Source organism: Anser cygnoides, chromosome W, assembly GCF_040182565.1.
Source record: "Anser cygnoides isolate HZ-2024a breed goose chromosome W, Taihu_goose_T2T_genome, whole genome shotgun sequence".
NCBI lineage: Eukaryota > Metazoa > Chordata > Aves > Anseriformes > Anatidae > Anser > Anser cygnoides.
The window spans coordinates 7,231,546-7,253,960 of NC_089911.1; the positions used below are offsets into that span (position 1 = coordinate 7,231,546).

The 22,415-nt window shown below is 55.7% G+C and overlaps 1 protein-coding gene and 1 long non-coding RNA gene across 3 annotated transcripts in view; one reads left to right on the forward strand and one right to left on the reverse strand.

The window, feature by feature from the left end:
* Positions 1-15,784, reverse strand: part of LOC136788673 (uncharacterized) — a 29,260-nt gene extending 13,476 nt beyond the window's left edge. The window contains exons 1-4 of one of the 2 annotated variants that reach the window (XR_010827307.1): positions 15,668-15,784; positions 4,088-13,841; positions 1,749-1,932; positions 1,326-1,462 (exon numbers count right to left, since the gene is read on the reverse strand). This is a non-coding gene — a long non-coding RNA (uncharacterized lncRNA). Of the gene's footprint in view, positions 1-1,325; positions 1,463-1,748; positions 1,933-4,087; positions 13,842-15,667 lie in introns of those variants that run through there. The other variant, XR_010827306.1, reaches the window with a different exon arrangement.
* LOC106049361 (deleted in malignant brain tumors 1 protein-like) lies at positions 1,675-20,673 on the forward strand. The gene is given in 18 exon segments (XM_066987240.1): positions 1,675-1,801; positions 4,121-4,493; positions 4,495-4,868; positions 5,701-6,030; positions 6,441-6,755; positions 7,293-7,622; positions 7,939-8,268; positions 8,844-9,182; positions 10,624-10,953; positions 11,674-12,003; positions 12,554-12,877; positions 13,565-13,894; positions 15,766-16,104; positions 17,119-17,448; positions 18,724-19,053; positions 19,339-19,668; positions 20,095-20,211; positions 20,387-20,673. Coding segments are annotated over 18 exon segments (5,409 nt in total). The 5' UTR covers positions 1,675-1,686; the 3' UTR covers positions 20,530-20,673.
* Positions 20,674-22,415: the final 1,742 nt, after the last annotated feature.

The window sequence follows — 22,415 nt, forward strand, 5'->3', positions numbered from 1 at the left end:
GCCTTCCCAAGGGGGCACAGCACACAAATGCAAAAGGAACAGAACAGACATAGGAGCGTGACGCATTTCCAGAGCACCTATTTGTACAAACTACTGAAAACTAACAGCAGAAGCACCCCTGCTCACAGCTGCATTGGCCAGGTCAGGCTTTGACAGTTCATAGCATTTCTGTGATGGTGTCGGGAATTTCTTTGTTGCTGGCCTCTTTGTTTACAAAAGAGAGGCACAAAGTCCTTGGGCTCACTGAGCCTGAGGACAAATGAAAACACCTTTCCCAACTGCTCTACTTTTTATTAGCTTTGAATCATTTCCAGCTGATTTTTTCACCCACTCATTCTTGTACCGGTATTTCACTGTTTTTTAATACACATCTTTTTTCCTTTTGGTCTGCAGCCCCAGCTCTGCTCACTCTCAGCATTCCTCTGCAGTTTGGACTTCTTTTCTCTTCCTATAGGTAGTGATCCACTCTTTACTACCCCTCTTGGGTTTTGCCAAGCTGAAGAGTTCAGTTCAGCCCAAGACCACCTTGGCCATGCTAGGTCCTCCTCCCATAACACGCTCCGGTTTCATTTCTTATTTTTGCACAGACATGCACTTCTAGGGCCATATCCTTTCTCATCCCTATCTTCAGTGCACCACTTAGTCTTAACATTCCCATTCGGAGCAAAAAGTGATATTTATCTAATGACTTTGCAAATTCGTTTTTCCAGTGCCGTGCTTACTCTGGCTTCAGGCCCTCTTCTTGCAAAACGTCAACATGCCACAAGGATGTGCACTCTGCAAGGGATGAGAGAGAGGGGACAGCAAATCCTGCAGCTCACCTTCTTCCTCTGTTGAGCGAGAAAATAATGTTGTCCGTTTTCCCTCCACCCATGAATGGCCTGAGCTGCTCTGCACTACCCATCCAAATGGTTTACCCATGCCCCGTTGCTTATTCTAGTGGAAACCCACACTGGGTTGGGGGAAAGTTCTGGAGCACAGACTCTGCAAGTTTTCTTCATGCATATGAGGAATTTTCTTTCCCTCTCTCCTGGCTGGAGAGGGGTTTCCTGGCCAGCTCAGCATCATGTTAGCTCCAGCCTCCACAATAGAGGCATTCCCAACATTTAGTAGCATATTCACTTGTAGAAGGTGGTCCCTTACACCTGAAGCCCCAATCAGATACTTTTTAACAAAGCTAAAGTAGCTAATTTTCCCCAATTCTGTGCAAAAAAAAGCTGGATTTATGTTGTCAGAGGAAGGTTTCCCGCGCTATCCGCAGGACACTGCTGGACAGCCGAGGTGCCTTTGGGGCTGTCACGTAGAACACGGGGCCTGGGTGCAGAGGCAGTTTTGTTTGCTCTGCCTTTTCCTGGAACAGCTCTCCATTTCACAACCTGGTGACAGGATCAGACGGCGGCACGGAGCAGAGGGTCACCTTCTGGCATGGATTCACACAAAGCCCAAGCCGATGCCCTGTGGCCTAGGGGCAGAGGAAGAGGAGGGCTAGCCAGGCAGGGAAAAGCACAGGGCGAGGGAGGGAGCAGGAGGAGGGTTTGTTGCTGAAATGCCCATTACTCCCATCCCTGGGCATCTGCCTCGACTCCTCTCCATCCCTCCCAGTTGGCCAGCAGGACACGGAGCTCGGCTGCTGTCTCTCCCCAGGGCTTTCCGCTCCAGCTTCCAGCCCATGGCCAAGCTGTGAAGATGGGGATGCCAGGTGGTCTCCATCCCTCCCCCAGGTACCCCTGGGGCAGAAACCAACCCACCTGCTCCGGAGCCAAGAGCGTGGGGATCCTCCTCCTGATGGTGTGCCTTTGGGGTGAGTGGTGCTTGCCTTTGCTTCTGATCCCAGGGGACCCGCCTGCTACGTGTGCTCCTCCAGTGTATTCATTTGGTGCTTTGTGGAGGACACCACGGTCTGGCCAAGGGTCCTGGGTTTCATTCATCAGTCTGGGGCAGGGAGGAATGGTTTGTGATGGTTTTGGAGGCAGAAGAAAAGTCTTTATGCGCAGCTATCCCTGCAGACTCTGCTCTCAAAGTCATGTATTACCTATTTACTTCTACACATGTGATTTTATCACATAAATGAAGACTTAGGACTTAAGAGTGGAGAGAAACATGCCAAGTTTTGCCTCATGAAGCTGTACCATAACCATCCATGCTCTTCTGCTCTGCTTAGCCTTGGTTTATTACGGACCTTGTGTGGCAAATTTATGGTGCTGCGGGGTGGAGGGGGCCTGGACAAACTCAACACCCCTGTTTGTAGCAAAGAGGGGCAGCTCCTTGTAAGATGAGGGGGTGACAAGTAAGGACCGTAGACCTCAATTGCCAGGACAAGGCTGAATACACTCTGCCAAACTGTGGTTTGTCCACCCAGGCACAAGCAGTCAATGCACCTAAGACTGCCCACGTTAACCGCAGGCAGTCTCAGCTATGGGGTTGATTTGTTATTGCTTATCAATGGGTAACTCCGAGTAAAATGAAGAAAATGAGCAAAAGGCCTTTAAGACTGCTTTTAGCCTGGGATAGGAGAGCTTGCAAACTGAGAAGTGAATGCCTGCCATGCACCTGGTTCAGACTCATCTCAAATTTTAATGATATAATAATCTTAATTTTTAGGGTTGTCTTTGCAAAGATATTTTCATGCTCCACAGGGCACATCCCTTATAAATAAGAGAGCTGAGCTACTGAAGCCTGCATGCAGAGTGCCAGCTTGTCCCCTTTGGCAATGCTACAGCTCCCCAGACCTTGCTTGTACCTGGGAATGACTCAGGGATTTGATTTGTAAACCGTTTCTTCCTCTTTGTGGCCTCGGTGACTTCCCGAGTGCTGTATCTGACCCCTTGCTTATCATCTGGGGAAATCCTTGCAGCTTACAGACCAAGGGTATCAGGCCATCACTGAAGGTCCTAACTCAGGCTCGTGATGTATCTTTTGGAGAGTGAGAGGCCCCCCACAGAAGGCAGGTCCCATTTTGGGTGGGCAGCGTTGCCTATTGCTCTGCGCTGGTATTAAAAGGAGAAAAGGAGGAAGAAGTGTTTAGCTGCTCAGATTTAAGTAGCTTTGGAGCATGGGGCACCTGGCTTAGGGAGCACATAGACACCAGCTCCTGACACAGCTTATGGGAGCAGCAAAACTGTGCTGGACCTGAGCACAGATCAGTGCCTGAGCACTTTGGAAATCATTATCTGCAGTCAAAAAAGGTATTTACAGAACGCAACCATATTCCTCTTGAGCGTTTTTTATGTTGACCCAGTTAGGAACCTGCAGTTAACTTATGGCTCCTTTCTGCACAGTCTCCATTGTGCTGGTGCTCTTACCAAGCGTGCATAAGGGGCTGGAGGCGATCTTATGCTGCAGGTCTTGCACACTGTGAAGACCTTCCCATAGCTCAGGCACTTTTCCACTTCTCCCAACTCTCTGTGTAGTTATACCACACAAAGTTACTCTATGGTGGAACTATATCTTTGTTACTGGCAAACAAAGCATTTGCCTGTCTTTTTACATGAGCGAGAAAAAGCCTCCTAGGGCATGGGATCCACACTGACATTAAGATGATTAAATTCAGGCATTTAGATACAAACATGAGACTCAGCTGCCTAAAAACAGACACTCAGGACCATCTGAGATGCCTCAGGACATGTAGAATTGTAGGGTATACCAAGCTGTAAGGGACCCGCGAGGATCGTCAAGTCCAACTCCTGACTCCACGCAGGGCAACCTGAGAATTTAAACCATATACCTAAGAGTGTTGTTAAAAGGCTTCCTGACCTCCAGCAGGCTTAGGGATCTCCCTGGGGAGCTGGTTCCAGTGCCCAACCAGGCTTTCAGTGAAGATCTGATCTAGCTGAACCTAGGAGTTCATGGAGGCAGCCCCATGCCCTTCCCTAGGGTCCTACCGCTGGGCACCAGCAAGAGATCGGTGCCTGCCCTTCTCCTCTCCCCCATGAGGAAGCTGTAGGCTGCAGTGGGGTCTCCTCTCCGCTGAAGCTAAGTGTAGGATGTTCAGCTACTTCTCTGAAACCCTTTCTGAACAGCAAATGGGAGACAGGAGGCATCTCAAGCACATGAAGAGTTGAACCCCATCCAACCCCTAGGATGTCACCTCCTTCTCCTCCTTCTCCTCCTGGCTCAGCAGGCGCAGCCTCCCCGGACCCAGAGGGGCTTCGTCTGGTGGACGGCCCCGGCCGCTGTGCTGGGCGAGTGGAGGTGCTCCACAACGGGACGTGGGGGACGGTGTGCGATGACAACTGGAGCGTCCGCGAAGGCCGGGTCGTGTGCCGCCAGCTGGGCTGCGGGACGGTGCTGTCCGTCTCGCAGGGGGCTCGGCACGGCGAAGGCACGGGCCAGATCTGGCTGGACGAAGTGAACTGCACGGGGACGGAAGCTGCCCTCTCCGAATGCCAGGCCAGGCCGTGGGGACAGCACAACTGCCACCACGTGGAAGACGCCAGCGTTGAGTGCTCAGGTAGTCCCAGTGCCCCGCCGCGCAGCACCTCCATGCCTGTTCCCTGTGCACGGCCACCCTACAACCGATCCTCTCGGGGCGTTCGCAGACTCCAGGGCCTCAGAGTTGGGCCGGCTCCAGCTGCTCAACGGCCCCAACCGCTGCGCGGGGAGAGTGGAGGTGCTGCATGACCACATGTGGGGCACCATCTGCGATGATGGCTGGGACCTCATGGATGCCACCGTGGTGTGCCGGCAGCTGGGCTGCGGGACGGCGCTGATGGCCACCAAGGGGGCTCACTACGGGAGAGGCCAGGACCCCATCTGGTTGGACGAGGTGAACTGCACAGGCACAGAGGCCACCATCTTCGACTGCAAGGCCAGTGCGTGGGGGGTCAACAACTGCTACCATGGTGAGGATGCTGGCGTGGTGTGTTCAGGTAACTCTCGCTTAGACCTTCCAACACGGAAGGCTAAAAGTCAGCACCCTAAAATATTTCTAGGGGGTTTGAAAGGGGTCTCTGGAAGGCTCAGCAGCACTGGGGGCATGGGGTACGTCTTGGAGTGCTCTCCTGCAGCGTCCCTTTGCAGAGCTGGGGAGCACTTGCAGCATGCAGGCAGGCAAGTTGCAATCAAAAGACTTCTCCCACCTCTGCAGCCACGAGTCCAGTGCTGAGCTGCAAGACAAGTGAGCTGTCTGGGCTTCCCCTCTCACCAGATTCAAATGGCCATTTGCAGTCACATGCATGAGTTACCAAGCACCTGCACCAAGCTCTGTTGGTCTTGGGGACTGTAGGCCAGTTAGCCAATACCACGCAAAGCTTTCTGCAGGTATAACTCACCCCAGCAAACCACAGAATCAGAGAATGGTTTGGGCTGGAAGGGACCCTTAAACATCACCTAGTCCAACGTCCTTGTCACGGGTAGGGACATTTTTCAATGGATCAGCCTGCTCAAAGCCCCATCCAACCTGACTTTGAACACTTCCAATGATGGGATATCCCACCTGTTGGCTTTTCTGGGCCGCATGTGCACATAGCTGGCTCATATCCACTTTTCTTCCACCACTGTCCAAAAGTCCTTCTCTACAGAGCTTGCACTTGGCCTTGTTGAACTTCACGAGGTTTACAGTTCCTGCCCATCCAGGTCTGTCCCACCCATTACCTGAGTGTCAGAGGTGTTGAAGGAGTTTCAAGTGCACATGCACTAGAGGATGCCCAGCTCTGTCAGGGAGGAGCAGCAGCAGCTATGGCTCTGCCCTGTTGTTTGCAGCCTCAGGAGTGTCCATCTCAGCGGAGCTCCGCCTGGCCAATGGTACAACGCGCTGCAACGGAAGGGTTGAGGTCTTCCACAATGACACCTGGGCAGCCCTGTGTGACGATGGCTGGGGGCTGGCTGAGGCTCGAGTGGTGTGTAGGCAGCTGGGCTGCGGGACAGCGCTGTTGGCTCCTGGCGGGTCCCATTTTGGGCAAGGATCGGGACCGATGTGGCCGGGTGGCGTGAACTGCACAGGAGAAGAAACTGCCCTCTTTGCTTGCAAGACGAGACCCTGGAGCAACAGCACGCATCATCCTCGGACATCAGCTGGCGTGGTGTGTGCAGGTAACCACCTTGGGAATGGCGTGGGGGGAGAGATGCTTGGCTCATCACCTTAATTTCTGCAGCAAGCCTGGGTAATATGGCCTCTTTGTGGCTGCCCTGTTGCCAAGGGGCATGTGGGGTTGGACATACTTTGGCTGTTCACCTTGAAGGGTCGGTGAGAACGGTAGAGCTGCAATGGGATGTTTCAAGTTTCAGCCCCTCTGCCATAAGTTTCTGGGGGCCATGGGTCTCAAACAGCTGGCTGGGCAGACCCTTTTCATGGTCATTAAATGAGCCTAAGGCCATGAGCTTGAGGTCATTAAATGAAACGTTCAGCTCCAGTGGCAGGACAGACTTCTCATGCTGCAGAAAGAGAACACTTGTGGGTAGGGCTTTGCCTTCTCTGCTTTTTGCTCTTTTATTTAACTCAGAGGGCGATCAGGTCCGGCTGGTGAACTACGGGAGCCGCTGCGCTGGAAGGGTTGAGATCTTTCACAACAAGCAGTGGGGAACCGTGTGCGACGACAGCTGGGATTTGCTGGATGCCAACGTGGTGTGCAGGCAGCTGGGCTGTGGGAGAGCCCTCTCAGCCCCTGGATGGGCTCAGTTTGGGCAAGGGGCTGGCGTCATCTGGCTGGATGAGACAAATTGCACGGGGTTTGAGTATGCCCTGTCCACCTGCTGGGCCAGGTCATGGGGCATCAATAATTGCTACCACGGGGAAGACGCTGGTGTGGTGTGCTCAGGTGAGCACTGTTCCTTCTACGTCTCTCTACATGTGTCCCCTGGAGCAAGGAGGATTGGTGGGAGGTGCCAGGATGCTCAGTCTATGCCCCTTGTAGGGCTGAACTGGGACCCAGAGTCAGCATCAGCAGTCAGTGTGGTTTGCCTGGACTTGCCCTATAGCTGGTGAATGGAACAGGTCCCTTCCGAAGTGTTTATTTAGGATGGTGGGAGGAATTCCTGCGGGGAACCCTATTTCTCCCCATAAACTCCCCAGGCTGACCAACTCCAACAGCAGGAAGACCGATATCTTGGGGGCAGAGCTGGTGAAAGCAGCAAAGCTCTTCTTGCACGAAGTGGGTCTGGGGTCTTGCACAGTGCAGGAGCAGTGCAGGCCATGGGAGGGGTTTTGGGTTGCAGTGAGAAGCACTCCTGTTCCCACCTCCCCCATGCCTTTTGGTGGCTGGAAGAGGGGCCAGGAGCTTAATTCCGACAGGTTGAGCATGGAAGAAAATCTGTAGCCATTAGAAGGGATTTATAACTCCCTTGGATGTTTGCAGACGCGATCATCCCGGAGCCCGCTCGTCTCCGACTGGTGAACGGCTCTCACCGCTGTGCTGGCCGAGTGGAGGTGTTTCAGAATGAGGAGTGGGGAGCTGTGTGTGACCGTGGCTGGGATAAGAAGGATGCTGAGGTCGTGTGCCGGCAGCTGGGCTGTGGGACAGCGCTGTCAGCCTCGGGGGAAATTCACCTGGGTTCTGGATCTCTCCGCACGTGGCTGGACAACGTGAGCTGCGAGGGGACTGAACAATCCCTTACGAAATGCAGGGCGAGCCCGTTGGGAGAAAGCAGCTGCAGCCATGGGAAGTATGCCAGCGTGGTGTGCTCAGGTGGGTTTCAGCGTGCGGCAGCACTTCTTCCACTGGGAGTGGGTTGGGATATTGGGAAGCTCTGCTATAGCCAGGTCCTCTCCCCCCCTGACCCAGTGGGAGCAAGGTGCCTGCTTTATCCCTTGCTGTTGGACCAAATACTCTCAGACCCTTTGAGAGGCGTCTCCAAAGGAATATGAAGTGGTGTGGGTTCAGAGGCAACATAACCACGATGCTCTGTGCAGCACTGCACGTGAAAATGAAGGGTCCTTCATCCTCCTGCACAGACACTGGATGGATTTGCAAGGTCTGCTCTGAGTTTCTCGTCTCCTCGCAGGCTCTGCTGTTTCCAGCTTTGCCCCAGTCCGGCTGGTGGATGGCCCAGGACGTTGTGCTGGGAGAGTGGAAGTGTTTCACCGCGAGCAATGGGGAACCGTGTGCGACGACAGCTGGGAGTTCCCAGACGCCGCGGTGGTGTGCCGGCAGCTGGACTGCGGGGTGGTTATTTCGGCCCCACGGAGGGCTTACTTTGGCCAGGGACGGGGCCCCATCTGGCTGGATGACGTGAACTGCACGGGGACGGAGGCTGCCCTTTCCGAATGCAAGCTCAAGGGATGGGGTGTCCATGGCTGTGATCACGACGAAGATGCCAGCGTGGTTTGCTCAGGTAACCGCCACCTGTCACAGCACTGGGAGCACCGCAGCAAGCGTTACCGAGGCTTGACTCGGTGTTTCCTTGTGTCTGTAAGGGTTTGGGGTACAGGAACAGTTTGCAGCCAGCCTGGAGACCCTTGCCTTTGAAACCAGCCGCTCATGGTCCATCTTGGTGGAAGAGAATAGCACCTAGACGTTAAAGCCCAGGAAAAATAAATGGCTTGCTCATTTGCACTATTGTCACAATAAAAAGGTCTCTGGCACGCTTTTAACTGAGGTTATTCACAAATCCTGGCAGTTAGCATGGGCCAGAGACCATTCCTAACAGTCTGGACTATGTTGGACTATAGTCCTTTCTAATCAAGCCTTGGGTAACAATCCCTTCATTTATTTTTTACTTTTTATTTTATTTTATTTTATCCCCAGCCATTTTGCATCACACCTGAAAATCCTGCACTGCCTCGTGCTGTGAGACCATCCTCGACCCTCAAAGCTGCTCAGCCTCACGTGTAAAGCCATTGCTGTCAGCCCAAGGCTTCGGTGAGCAGAAGGTGCCTCCTTACATATTTATGCCTTCTGGTGTTGCAGGATCGGGTATTTCTGACCTCGGAGACCTCCGTCTTGTGAATGGCTCAGACAAATGCTCGGGGAGACTTGAGGTTTTTCATGACCAGCGCTGGGGAACTGTCTGTGCCGACGGCTGGGACCTGGCCGAAGCCCATGTGGTGTGCAGGCAGCTGGGCTGCGGGGCAGCGCGCTCAGCCACGGACTCGTCCCAGTTTGGGAATGGACCTGACCTGCTCTGGGTGGATGCCGTGGAGTGCACCGGGACGGAGCGAGCCCTCTTCGAATGCAAGGTCAAGCTCTGGGGAGCCCAGAGCTGCAAGTCTAGGGGATATGCAAGTGTCGTGTGCTCTGTGGCCGTAGGTCAGTGTGGGTGAGTCAGGCACCAGTCCTCCCCCTGGGGAGGTTGTGCCACCTCTTGTCTGCAAATTCACTCTTTCCAGCTCCTTCTTGTCCTGGCTTTAACCACTGTTTGTTTCTGCGGTCCCTCCAGGGAGCACAAAACCTTTTCCTTTTAGCGGCCTGCCAGCGCTTGGCTTATGGCAGGCAAAGTGCTTGGAAATCCCAAACCAAGGATCCCCTGAAACCCCAAGCCTGTAAGAGCCCGATTCTATGATGTAGGCGTTCTCTAAGGGACCATCACACACCAAGAGCCCTGACACCATAGGGCAGGCAGTTATTCTGCCCATGTTTTTTTAATCACTGCTCTTCAGCCGTGCTACCTTACAGCCACTAGTCCCTGGGGAATCCCTTCCCTTTGCCTTATTCAAGGTATGTGTGCAACGGGTGCCTTGTTGCCTGGTCGTCCCCGTGACAATAATCACATCATGGACCCCCCCCTAGCAATTAATGCCTTCACCTCCTCTCCCAGGCAGCGTGCTCACTCCTGAGAAAAAATGAGGCACCAGAAGTGAATGCTGCAGGGAGAAGGGTGCTCTTAGGCCAGATAGCACCATTATTTGAGTGGCTCTTGGGGTCCTGTGTTGCAGGGAGCAGAAAAGGGTCTCTCTCCTTCAGGCTTGGCCCTAAAGGCTGTGTTTCCCGCTGCACTGCCTGCTCCAGCTTAAGCTGCACGAAGACATGGCCCCGTCGGGGTGGATGGGGCAAGCTGCAGAGGGGCAGGAATTACCTTCACCGAACACAGTGTCAGGGTTTCAGGAAACCACGCACATTTCCATCAGGGCTGTACCCTCGGGTAACTCACACCCAGGCTTCCCCACTAGCAGATTCAGGAGAAGAAAGGGGGGGGCTCATCCTGAACACAGCCATGTGCCAGATTGCACCTTGCACACGGACCCTGCATAAAGGGTGGCTGAGAATTAGCTGGAGCTGCCAGTGAAACTGACTGTGAGCGTGGAATAAGTGGGACATTTTGCTAGAGTCTGCTGGGATGGATGTTAGTATCTCGGTGTGTGTGCTGAGAAGGTGAGCATCCTCTGCCACGCTGCCAGGACTACAAGAGCTGATGGTATATGTGATAAAATGTCCGTGCTGCCCTCCCCGGGATCTCAGTGCCTGTGTACCTGTAGTCTGGAGACTCCAGAGTTATCCCTTTCCCATAAAGCAGGACTTTGGTCTCGAACGAGTGGCAAAGACTTGGCCAGGCTCACAGGCTGAGGTCAGGGCACGGTCCTAACACTTCTGATCCAAAAAGTGCTCATGCATGCATGTCCTCAGTGAGGCGAATGAGAAATGCGCTGGTGGAGAGCTTGGAAGACCCCTGGACAGGGAAGTCCACCGCGTTGCTGGCAACGAGACAGGCAGGAATTTCTGGGATTTATTCTCACCCCGATTCTCTTTCCAGACTCAGACCTGGGGAGCCCAGAAGCCCTGCGGCTGGTGAACGGTCCCCACCGCTGCTCAGGGCGGGTGGAGGTGTTCCACAGCTGGCAGTGGGGCACCATCTGCGACGACGGCTGGGACCTGAGCGATGCCGAAGTGGTGTGCCGGCAGCTGGGCTGCGGGACAGCGGTGTCAGCCCAAGGGTTATCTTCCTTTGGGCAAGGGTCTGGCCCCATCTGGCTAGAGGGGGTGAGATGTCTTGGGACAGAAGCAACCCTCGCTGAATGCCCCATCAAGCCTTCGGGACTCCACGGATGCAGCCATATGGAAGATGCCAGCGTTGTGTGCTCAGGTAATCCTCATCGCGTGCTTTGTCTGCAGAGGGATCCAGTCGGATCGAGCCCTGTCCTGCAAGCTGCAGGCTGGGAACGGTTTGGGAACAAGCTGGCCAATAATTCTGGTGTCCAGAATTTTCCATTTCAGTAGAAAACCACGTTAAAGAACAGAGTTATCAGACACACAGACAAATATGGACATGGCCAAGGGGGAAAAACAGCATGGCTTAAGACACACCTCAGTGTCTGGAGATGTCCAAGGTTGTCCAAGGCGTTTTCATGGGGCAAAGCACCTGTAGCCTTCTTGGAGTGGAAGCTGAGGGGTACAAGGACGCTGCCTGAGTGGCAGCAGATGCAACTGCACCATGCCCAGGGTTAGAAGTGGTTTGTGCCGCCAATGCTGCTAAATGCTAGGTCATGCAGGTAAATATGGAAAGATGCACCAGAATAAGCCTTTGCAATGCAGGACACGCACTGGCAGCCTTGAGCTAGCTACTACCCATCTAGCTTTTGTCTTGGAAGAGAAACCTCCAGAGACAGATCAACGTGGTGATCAGCAGTCAGGAAAGCACAGGATCAAACAGAAAAAAAAAAAAAAACATCCTTTGCCATGTGCAAGCAGGCGGCAGCAACACCACCTACACCCACCACTGGGATGTTCATCCTTCTCCAGCCCTGCAGATGCTGAGACACACAAGCGTATCCCCAATAACGCCCATTTCTCTGTATTTTTTCAGGCTCAGGGGTCTCCAGAATCACCGTGCTTCGGCTGGTGGGTGGTTTGAACATGTGCCTCGGGAGGGTTGAGGTGTTTTATAACAACGAGTGGGGGACAGTCTGCGATGACAACTGGGACGTGAGCGATGCCACGGTGGTGTGCCGGCAGCTGGGCTGTGGGACGGCTCTTTCAGCCCCAGGATCGGCTCGGTTTGGGTGGGGATCCGGCCGCATCTGGCTGGATGAAGTCAACTGCACGGGGGAAGAAAATGACATCTCCCAGTGCAAAGCAAAGACGTGGGGTGTCCACAACTGCCACCACGGGGAAGATGCTGGCGTGGTGTGCTCAGGTGAGACTTTGGGCTGGGGTGGGCGGGAGGCAGGCTCGCAGCCGGCCCCGTGACCAGAGCTCCTGCACACCTGGGACAGGGAGCGGGGCTTATAAGAAAGACGGAGAAAGATTTTTCACCAGGGCTTTGAGCGGCCTGCTCCAGTGAAAGATGTCCCTGCCCATGTCAGGACGTTGGAGTAGATGATGCTTAAGGGTCTCCTCTAACCCAAGCCATTCTATGGGTCTGTGACTCTCCCCAGAGGAGATGCTGGGGGTGCAGTGGAGGCAGGTTTAGGCTCCTTTTGCAGATCTCTGCCATTTGCATCTCTTGGATCCTGCGTGCAGCACCCCGAAGCCAAATTTCACACCTGGTGTTTATTCCTTTGGTTATTCATCAGTGCCTAGCCATAGAAATATTTCTTATACCCTGAACGTTATTTGCGTCCTAACGGAGGTCCTACCCTGCTCTTCATGTAGGATGCAGTCGGTGGATGAGATGGGGGGGGGACAGAGGGAGGTGCTCTGCAATTATGCTTGCCTGAGTTCCCCCGGCATCTCTACAAACGCAGGAAACTCGAGCTCAGCTGAACTGCGGCTCGTGAACGGCCCCAGCCGCTGCACCGGGAGAGTGGAGGTGCTGCACGACGGGCAGTGGGGGACGGTGTGCGACGACGGCTGGGACCTGAACGACGGCAGAGTGGTGTGCCGGCAGCTGGGCTGCGGGGCGGTGCTGTCAGCCCCCGGCAGGGCTCGCTTCGGGCAAGGCACCGGGCGCATCTGGCTGGATGACGTGAGCTGTGTCGGGACGGAGGACACCCTTTCCCACTGCCGAGCCAGCCCGTGGGGACGGACTAACTGCAACCACAGAGAAGACGCCAGCGTGGTGTGCTCAGGTAAGTCGCGGTCCCGCAGCGTGGCACATCGTGGGGGCCAGCGCCACGGTTGGGTGTCCTGGAGCTGATCCATGAACCCGGCGCTCTTGGAGTCAACGTAAGGGCGTTCTCCTTCTGAGCTCACTCCACTGGATTCCTGGCAACGGATTTGGACCGAGAGGGTAGATGTAAATGCCATAAAAGAAGGAAATTTTTCATGATGGGGGTGATAAGAAACGGGAACGGGTTGCCCGGAGGAGCTGCGGATGCTCCGTTGTTGGAAGTGTTCAAAGCCAGGTTGGATGGGGCTTTAAGCAACCTGCTCCGGCGAAATATGCTCCTGTGTACAGCAGGGAGGGGTGGACCAGATGATGTTTAAGGGCCCCTTCCAACCCAAACCATTCTACAATTCTGTGATCCCACATCTATGACTCTGACCAGCTCTAAGCCTGGGGAATAACTAGCCCGAAGCAGAACGTCCCTGTTCCTAAAGGACAGATCCACACTAAAGGACGGGTCGTATTATTCCCAGCTGAGCAGCACTGACTGCAGCCCAGAGACAGCTCCATCGGCTGTCCTGGAGCAAACTGCACGACAAGAGAAACTTTATCTGCCTGAAAAAAAAAAAACAACAACTAGGGTAGGAATAACAGAGGTACAAACTGGCATGAATTTCTCCAAGGGCTTAAACCCTGATTGTGTCTTCAGAGCCGGACACCTCAAAATCCTCCTTACTGCGCCTGGTGGACGGCCCCAACCGCTGCACCGGGAGAGTGGAGGTGCTGCACGACGGGCAGTGGGGGACGGTGTGCGACGACGGCTGGGACCTGCGGGCTGCCACCGTGGTGTGCCGGCAGCTGGGCTGTGGCAGGGCCCAGTCGGCCCCCAGTGGGGCTCGATTTGGGCAAGGCACCGGGCGCATCTGGCTGGACGACGTGAACTGCGCCGGGACGGAGGAGACCCTTGCCCACTGCCGAGCCAGACCCTGGGGACAGAATAATTGCAACCACGCGGAAGACGCCAGCGTGGTGTGCTCAGGTCAGTAAAAATCTGCAACGAGAGGCATCGCCGGGGCCAGGGTGGGGGTAGGGGGGTCTGTTCTGCATCTTATTGCCATTACGGTGATGCTGCAGTGGGCTGGCACTGGATTTCTCTGGTTTCGGGCTTACTTCAGCCGAGGGGCTGATTCCGTCTGGCTGAACAGAGCGGCCTGCGCCAGGACAGAAAATGTCCTGGTCCGAATCTGGTTGAATCTTGGTCCGAATCTTGGAGTCAAATCTGGTTGGAGGCCGGTCACTAGTGGAGTCCCCCAGGGCTCGGTACTGGGGCCGGTCCTCTTTAATATCTTTATCGATGATCTGGATGAGGGCGTCCAGTGCACCCTCAGTAAGTTTGCAGATGACACCAAGCTAAGTGCGTGTGTCGATCTGCTCGAGGGCAGGAAGGCTCTGCAGGAGGATCTGGATAGGCTGGAGCGATGGGCTGAGGTCAACTGCATGAAGTTCAACAAGGCCAAGTGCCGGGTCCTGCACCTGGGCTGCAACAACCCCAAGCAGAGCTACAGGCTGGGAGATGAGTGGCTGGAAAGCTGCCTGGCCGAGAAGGACCTGGGAGTATTGGTGGATAGTCGGCTGAATATGAGCCAGCAGTGTGCTCAGGTGGCCAAGAAGGCCAACGGCATCCTGGCCTGTATAAGAAGCAGTGTGGCCAGCAGGTCGAGGGAAGTGATTGTGCCCCTGTACTCGGCTCTGGTGAGGCCGCACCTCGAGTACTGTGTTCAGTTTTGGGCCCCTCGCTACAGAAAGGACATGGACGTGCTCGAGCGAGTCCAGAGAAGGGCGACCAAGCTGGTGAGGGGTCTGGAGAACAAGTCTTACGAGGAGCGGCTGAGGGAGCTGGGCTTGTTCAGCCTGGAGAAGAGGAGGCTCAGGGGCGACCTCATCGCTCTCTACAGTTACCTGAAAGGAGGCTGTAGAGAGGTGGGGGTTGGTCTATTCTCCCACGTGCCTAGTGACAGGACGAGGGGGAATGGGCTAAAGTTGCGACAGGGGAGTTTTAGGTTGGATGTTAGGAAGTACTTCTTTACCGAAAGGGTTATTAAGCATTGGAACGGGCTGCCCAGGGAGGTGGTGGAGTCACCATCCCTGGAGGTCTTTAAAAGACGTTTAGATGTAGAGCTTAGGGATATGGTTTAGTGGAGTACTTAGTGTTAGGTCGGAGGTTGGACTCGATGATCTTGAGGTCTCTTCCAACCTAGAGAAATCTGTGAATCTGTGAATCTGTGAATCCCCGGTGAATGATTCCATTCGGCATCGCCAGGCGCAGCCACCTGCACGATGCCGGTGCGGCGTGCTCGGGCGAGCTGCGGCTGCCGTGTTGCTGGAGGCCAGAGGGTGTGGGACTTGCCCGGGAAGGGCTGGAGCAGGATGGTGTCGGGAGGGTGCAGTCCCTTTGCAGCAGGAAGGGCTCTTTCCCCTCTGACACCCATAATAATGGAAAAAGGGAGCGTCTAAGAGAATTCCCCCCTCTAAGTGGTCCTTGCACACCCTACAAGACAGCAGGATCTCAGGGGGTCACCGAATCACAGAATCATACAAAATAGCTAGGGTTGCATGGGACCTGTGGAGGTCATCTGGCCCAACCTGCCCACCCAAACTGAGCCCCTCAGAACAGGCTGCCCAGGACCAAGTCAGGAGGCTTCTGAAGATCCCCAAGGCGGGAGGCTCCACAGCCTCTCCGGGAAACCTGCTCCAGCGCATGGGATCCCAAAGGATCGCCCTTTTAATGCGAGGGCACCTGGATCCTACGGACCTCGGTCCTGCGGGCGCAGGTGTCGGTAAAACCCTTCCCAGGAGACCCTTCCAGCCCTCAGCACTGCTGACACACGGTCTCCCCGCCGCGTTTTGCAGTGTTGTCGAACGCTGGCACCGCCAACAAGTCAACCGTTCGGCTGGCGGACGGCCCTCACCGCTGTGCCGGCAGAGTCGAGGTGTTTCACAGCCAGCAGTGGGGCACCGTGTGCGACGACGGCTGGGACCTGAACGATGCCGCGGTGGTGTGCCGGCAGCTGGGCTGCGGGGCGGCCGTGTCGGCCACAGCACATGCTTCCTTTGGGCGAGGGATGGACCCCATCTGGCTGGACAGAGTTTCTTGCTCCGGAAGAGAAAACGCCCTCACTGAATGCAGGGCCAGGCCCTGGGGAATCAATAGCTGCACTCATGAAGAAGACGCCGGTGTCGTGTGCTCAGGTGACGCTCATGCCCCCAAAACGCAGGGATCTGGAAAAAGCACGGGTTGGAGTCCCCCTGCCCAAAAGCCTTCTCCTCTCCGAACCGACCCCTTCGCTCAGTGGGAGGCAGATTTGCTGGGCGTGGGGGCTCTTCCCTTTACAGACACCCCCCACCCCTTCATCCCCACATCCCAGTAGCCCAGGGCTACCTGATCTCATACAATCATAGAATATTCTGAGTTGGAAGGGACCCATGAGGACCATCAATTCCAGCTTCTGGCTCCACACAAGGAGCTGACCAAACGCTCCTTGGATGGAGAATCTCAGGGCCGTGGTCACTTCCCTGAGGAGCCTATTCCAGTGCCCGACCCCCCTCCCAACGAAGAACCTTCTCCTCATATCCAACCTGAACTTTCCCTGATGCAGCCTTAAGCCATCCCAGTGAGTCCCATCGCTGATCGCCAGAGGGAAGAGATCACCTCCCCTCCGCTTCCCACGCGGGCCACACCGAGGTCACCACTCAGCCTCCTGTCCTCTAAGCCGAGCAAACCAAGTGACCCCAGCCGCTCACAGATCAGGCCCTCTAGTCCTTTCCCCTTCTTTGTTGCCCCTGCTTTGATCACATTCTGATATTTTTACACCTGTCCTGATTCGATTTCACTTTACGTGGCTGAATGGGACGTTGAAGCTCATTTGTGATTTGGGCTGCGCTGAGACTGTGTAAGACCTGTAGGGGGGTCTTACCAGGGGAAGGGTAAGGCGCCGAGAAAGGGATTCCTTCACCTTCCTGCAAGGCACTGAGCCAGGAGGCTAAATATAGGGATCTTGTGGTGTTTAAGAAGCCCCCAAGTACCATGTGGGCACGCAGCTCCCTGCAGGCATGCCCGGCGAGGGTCTGCTCGCATGTCTCACCACGGCCAGGCATCTCTCCTAGGTTTATGCCCTGGCCACTGCTCACCAAGCCCTGACCTGCTATAAAGTTCCCCACGGGACACGTTCCTCTGAATACGGCATCACCCACCTCTGCTTGCAGACACGGGCACGGCGGCGGAGGCACAGGTCCGCCTGGTGGACGGCCCCAACCGCTGCACCGGGAGAGTGGAGGTGCTGCACGACGGGCAGTGGGGGACGGTGTGCGACGACGGCTGGGACCTGCGGGCTGCCACCGTGGTGTGCCGGCAGCTGGGCTGCGGCAGGGCCCAGTCGGCCCCCGGCACGGCTCACTTCGGGCAAGGCACCGGGCGCATCTGGCTGGACGACGTGAGCTGCGCCGGGACGGAGGAGACCCTTGCCCACTGCCGAGCCAGACCCTGGGGACAGAATAATTGCAACCACGCGGAAGACGCCAGCGTGGTGTGCTCAGGTCAGCAAAATTCTGCAACCAGAGGCATCGCCGGGGTCGGGGGGGTGTGGGTCTGCCTGGCAGGAGTGAGGTGCAAGGCAGAAGCTGAGCCCTGTGCCAGGCCGAAGAAGCCGAGCACCCGCAGATGCTCTGCACATAACCAAAAACCCGTAGGAATCCCCCACGGCACCACGTGGAAGCCAGCCTGAGCGTGGCCATTCCTCTCCATGTGCTCCCTGGAGGGACGCACTCACCCTTCTGAACGGCCAGGTCTGCATTGAAAGGGCTGGGACTTCTGCCTGGTTCGCATACACTCCTGGAAAAACCACCAACATTTTAGGGTCTGACTCTGAAACCAAGTCACCTCCGCAGGCAGGAGAAATGAATTCCTCAGTAAGAGCTGGGAGTTGCACCTCCTGCCAAGGGAGCTTTAGCAGCTCTGCATTTGCTCTCTCCTTTTCCTTCCCTTCCCTTCCCCTTCCATTTCCTTTTTCCCTTTCCCTTTCCCTTCCCTTTCCTTCCTTTCCTTTCCTTCCCTTTCTCCTTTCCTTCGCTTTCCTTCCCCTTCCCCTTCCCTTTCCCCTTCCTTCCCCTTCCATTTCCTTTTTCCCTTTCCCTTTCCCTTCCTTCCTTTCCCTTCCATTTCCTTTTTCCCTTTCCCTTCCTTTCCCTTCCTTCCCCTTCCTTCCCCTTCCATTTCCTTTTTCCCTTTCCCTTCCCCTTCCCTTCCTTTCCTTTCCTTCCCTTTCCTTTCTCCTTTCCTTCCCCTTCCCCCCTTCCCTTTCCTTCCCCTTCCATTTCCTTTTTCCCTTTCCCTTTCCCTTCCTTTCCCTTCCCTTCCCTTCCATTTCCCTTCCTTCCCCTTCCATTTCCTTTTTCCCTTTCCCTTCCTTTCCCTTCCCTTCCTTTCCTTTCTTTTCCTTCCCCTTCCTTTCCCCTTCCTTTTTCCTTTTTCCCTTTCCCTTTCCTTTCCCTTTCCTTTCCCCTTTCCTTTCCTTCCCCTTCCTTCCCCTTCCATTTCCTTTTTCCCTTTCCCTTCCTTTCCCTTCCCTTCCTTTCCTTTCTTTTCCTTCCCCTTCCTTCCCCTTCCATTTCCTTTTTCCCTTTCCCTTCCTTTCCCTTTCCTTTCCCCTTTCCTTTCCTTCCCCTTCCCTTTCCTTTCCCTTTCCCTCTTTTCCTTTTCCTTTTTCTTTTCTTTTTTCTTTTTTTCTTTTTCTGTCGCCGTTTTCTGTAATGCCACGAGACGACGTTCCCCCCTTCTCTCCTGAACAACGGGCCACGTATCTCTCCTTGCAGACTCCAACACCACAGAGGGAGCGCGGGTCCGGCTGGTGAACGGGCCCAGCCGCTGCGCCGGGAGGGTGGAGGTGTTTCACAACAAGCAGTGGGGGACCGTGTGTGACGACGGCTGGGACCTGAGCGACGCCAAGGTGGTGTGCCAGCACCTGGGCTGCGGGACAGCCGTGTCGGCCCCAGGCAAGGCTCACTTTGGGCAAGGGGCTGACCCCATCTGGCTGGACGACGTGGAATGCACGGGCACCGAAGCCAACTTCTCCCATTGCAACCTGAACGGCTGGGGGCTGCACAACTGCAACCACGAGGAAGACGCGGGAGTCGTGTGCTCAGGTGACCCTAAAAAAAACGCTCAGAAATCCCTGGCGTCGTTCTGCTGCGCCGGGACGGAGCCGGCTCTGGCTCGGTTTCACAGCAGCACGTGCAGAAGTGTGAGATGATGGGGGGGGGTTCCTGTAAGGGGGCGTTCACGCAGGGGAAAGGCACAGCGGGCAGCGTATCGCACGTACACCCGGAGCACGCGGGCACGCGCAGCCCGTGTCTCCGTGTCTCCCTGTCCCTGCCCTGCGCGTGGCGAAGCGAAGGAGCCCACCTCACCCCCTCCGCTCCCCGCCGCAGGCACCAACCCCTTGCAGCTGCGGGTCAAGGACGGTCGGAGTCCCTGCGCCGGGCGCGTGGAGGTGCAGTACAACGCCACCTGGTACGGCGTCTGCAGCAACGGATGGGGCTTGCCGGAGGCGGAGGTGGCCTGCAAGCAGCTGGGCTGTGGGGCAGCGCGGTCCGTGCCCACGGGAGCCCGTTTGGGCCGGGAGCACCGCCGCGCCTTCCTGGAGGGGCTGAGCTGCCGGGGCACGGAGTCGCTCCTCCTGGAGTGCCAGCGGAGCAAGATCAGCCCGGGGCTGTGCAGGAACGGGGAGGCAGCCGGCGTGGTGTGCTCGGAGCCGAAAGGTGAGAGCCCAGATCTTCCTACGGCAACCGGCAGCGCAGTGCCCGCGCCGGGGGGTGAGAGGTTTCTCAAACCCCGCAGCTTATCATATACCTACGGACGTGATTATTGGTGGGGTATAAACCCCATTAAGGATTTGCAGCGTCTCACCGTCCTCACACAGCACCGCAGAGGCCACAGCACCGCGGGGCAGTGCAAACTGGTTCCAAACTGGTTCAGAAAGGGATCGGTTGCACTCGTGGTGGGAAGGAGGGAACACTTAGCCCTGGCCATTAAAACACAGGTCTTAAATATCAAACATAATTAAGGAAAGCCCTGCTCTGTCACCAGCTGAGATGCTGGAGGGACTGGGTCAAGTTCGGTTTGATTTTCTTCTGTCTGCTACCGGCTGGAAGCAGGATCCTGATCCGGGGGTGCTCTCCCCACAGGCTCTCCGTCATCCTGCTCCGCGCTGGTGGCGCTGCTTGCCCTGGTGATGACGGCGAGCGGAGTCCTGCTGTGGCTCTACCTGAAAAGGAGGTGCATCGGCGCAGACCTAGCTGCAGGTGAGTCCCCGCACCTCATCCCAAGGTCCCCGTCCCCGTACATCAGCCGTCCTGAGACCCAGAGACCCGAGATGATGCAGCACCCGGAGACGGGCTCAGCTCAGCTGAGCTTGGGGGATTCCATCACCCCCAGGCCAGTAAATCTTGCATGTCCTTGTCCCCATCTGCTTTGCAGACCGTGGGCGCCCCAGGCAGCACGGTGCCTCCGCGACGCCTTTCCAGGCTGCAGGGGCCATCTACTACCCGGCCAAGGGGGAGTCTCCCGAGGGTGCCGACACGGAGATGGCTCAGCTAATGAAGGAAGACGCTGCCCCGTGATGCCGCCACGATTCCTGGTGCAGGAGTGGCCCCCGCGGCACCATCCGCCAAGCCCTCCAGAGATGGCACAGGCCTCCCCCCTCTCCCCTTCTCCTCATGTACCTCGTTCTTCAGTGCAGGACCTTTCTCCCCCGAGCTCCTGTAGACACGCAGGAAGCCCTGCCGCGCTTTTCCAGGAGGCTGCAAAGCAGCAGCTGATGGGCTGGGTATTTATAAGTTATCCTTTACCAATGACTCATACAGCCCTAAAACAGCTGCCCAAAGGGATGCCAGCCCTCTGAAGGTTATTTAATCCACCTCGGCACTCTCCAGTCAGCCTAAGGGGTTCTCTGGCGGCAGGAGCCAGGCAGAGCAGGACAGTCCGGCGGCCTTGCAGCCCGGCACAGTAGCACCGAACCTAAAACAGGAGGAAAACTGCTAACGAATTAAAGGAGAAGTGTCCCCATCCGTCCCAGGTGTGACAAGTGTGAATGCTATGAGGGACGCGTGGTGCTTCGTGTCCATCTGCCACGGAGCCAGCAAGGGCTGCCCGGTGCTTCCTGCACTGGGGGGGCTTCCCCAGACCTTGCAGATACAGGCAACCCCCCCCCTTATCGCCCATCCCAGGTGCAAGAGCTACAAAGCTAACTATTCTTGGCTGCATCAGGCAAAGGGAGCACCTCTCCTACGAGGAGAGGCCGAGAGCCTGGAGAAGAGAAGGCTCAGAGGGGATCTTATCCATGCCCATACATCCCTGAAGGAAGGGTGCAAAGAAGATGGAGCCGGGCTCTTTGCAGGGGTGCCCAGACACAGAGGGGCAAACGGGACAAAATTCGCCTTCAGAGACCATTTGGGAAAAAATCTGAGGAATGAATTAACTCAAGGTTAAGCCCAGAATAGATCAGATAAGTACTTCCAAGCATTGGTCTGCTGGCTGAGTAGACCAGAGCACTGTCACGGGTGCGGACAGCCTCCAACGCAGACATTTACAGCACAAACACTTGAACTAATGCAGACAGAGCCTTTCGTGCAGCCCTTGGTGACTTCTGCACCTCTCGAGATGTTCGATGGGGTGGAGACACCAAGTGGGACTGGGCACAGAGAGGCAGAACGCACGGCAACGCCCTGCCTTTTTCAGTCTTGCCAGTCCGTGGGTTTGTTGGGCCAGAACACGTCCAAGTCCTGCCTCCAGCTTCCTGGGGGTGAATGACGCCCCAAAACCGGGGAAACGCATAAAATCGAATCGATGGAAGGTGAAAATTCTGTTTTGCTTCCCTAGTTCCCCATGTTTCTCCTTTTCCCCTTGCCACTTCAGAGGGGCTGTTTTCTTTTTAACGTTCATCTGTGCTAGTCTGCCTAGCAGCTCCGTTCATTATTTGCAACAGGTTACAAAACATTTGTAGCAAAATAAAAATCCACTGCCTTCATTACTTGGCCATATGACGAAAAACAGTGGTGATACATGATATCATCGTATATGAATATATTCCATATATACTCAAAGATATACGAATATATATGAAATATATGAAAAACATACGATGCCATATACGAAAAACATGATGAAAACCAGTTTGCACCGGTGTGCAAACGCCAGCCAGCTACACAGACACGTCTGCAGAGGTAAAACGTGGCACAGAGGAGACCTGGAGTGGCACAAATGACACCGTACCTTCTACACCTCCTGCCACCAGTGTCATCGTCTGTCCTCCAAATCCCGGCCCTCAAGTTCTTTTTCATCCAGAGCGCCTCCATTTCCCTAAGGTTAGGGGCAAAGGGCCAACACTGCTGTAACATGCATCAAGCAGGTGCTTTGCGGCTAATGCAGCAGCCTCGGCGTCCCACCGAGCTTTAAATGGTGACACCACCGAGTCCTTCACCTCCCTCACTGGGCAGAGCTACCGTTA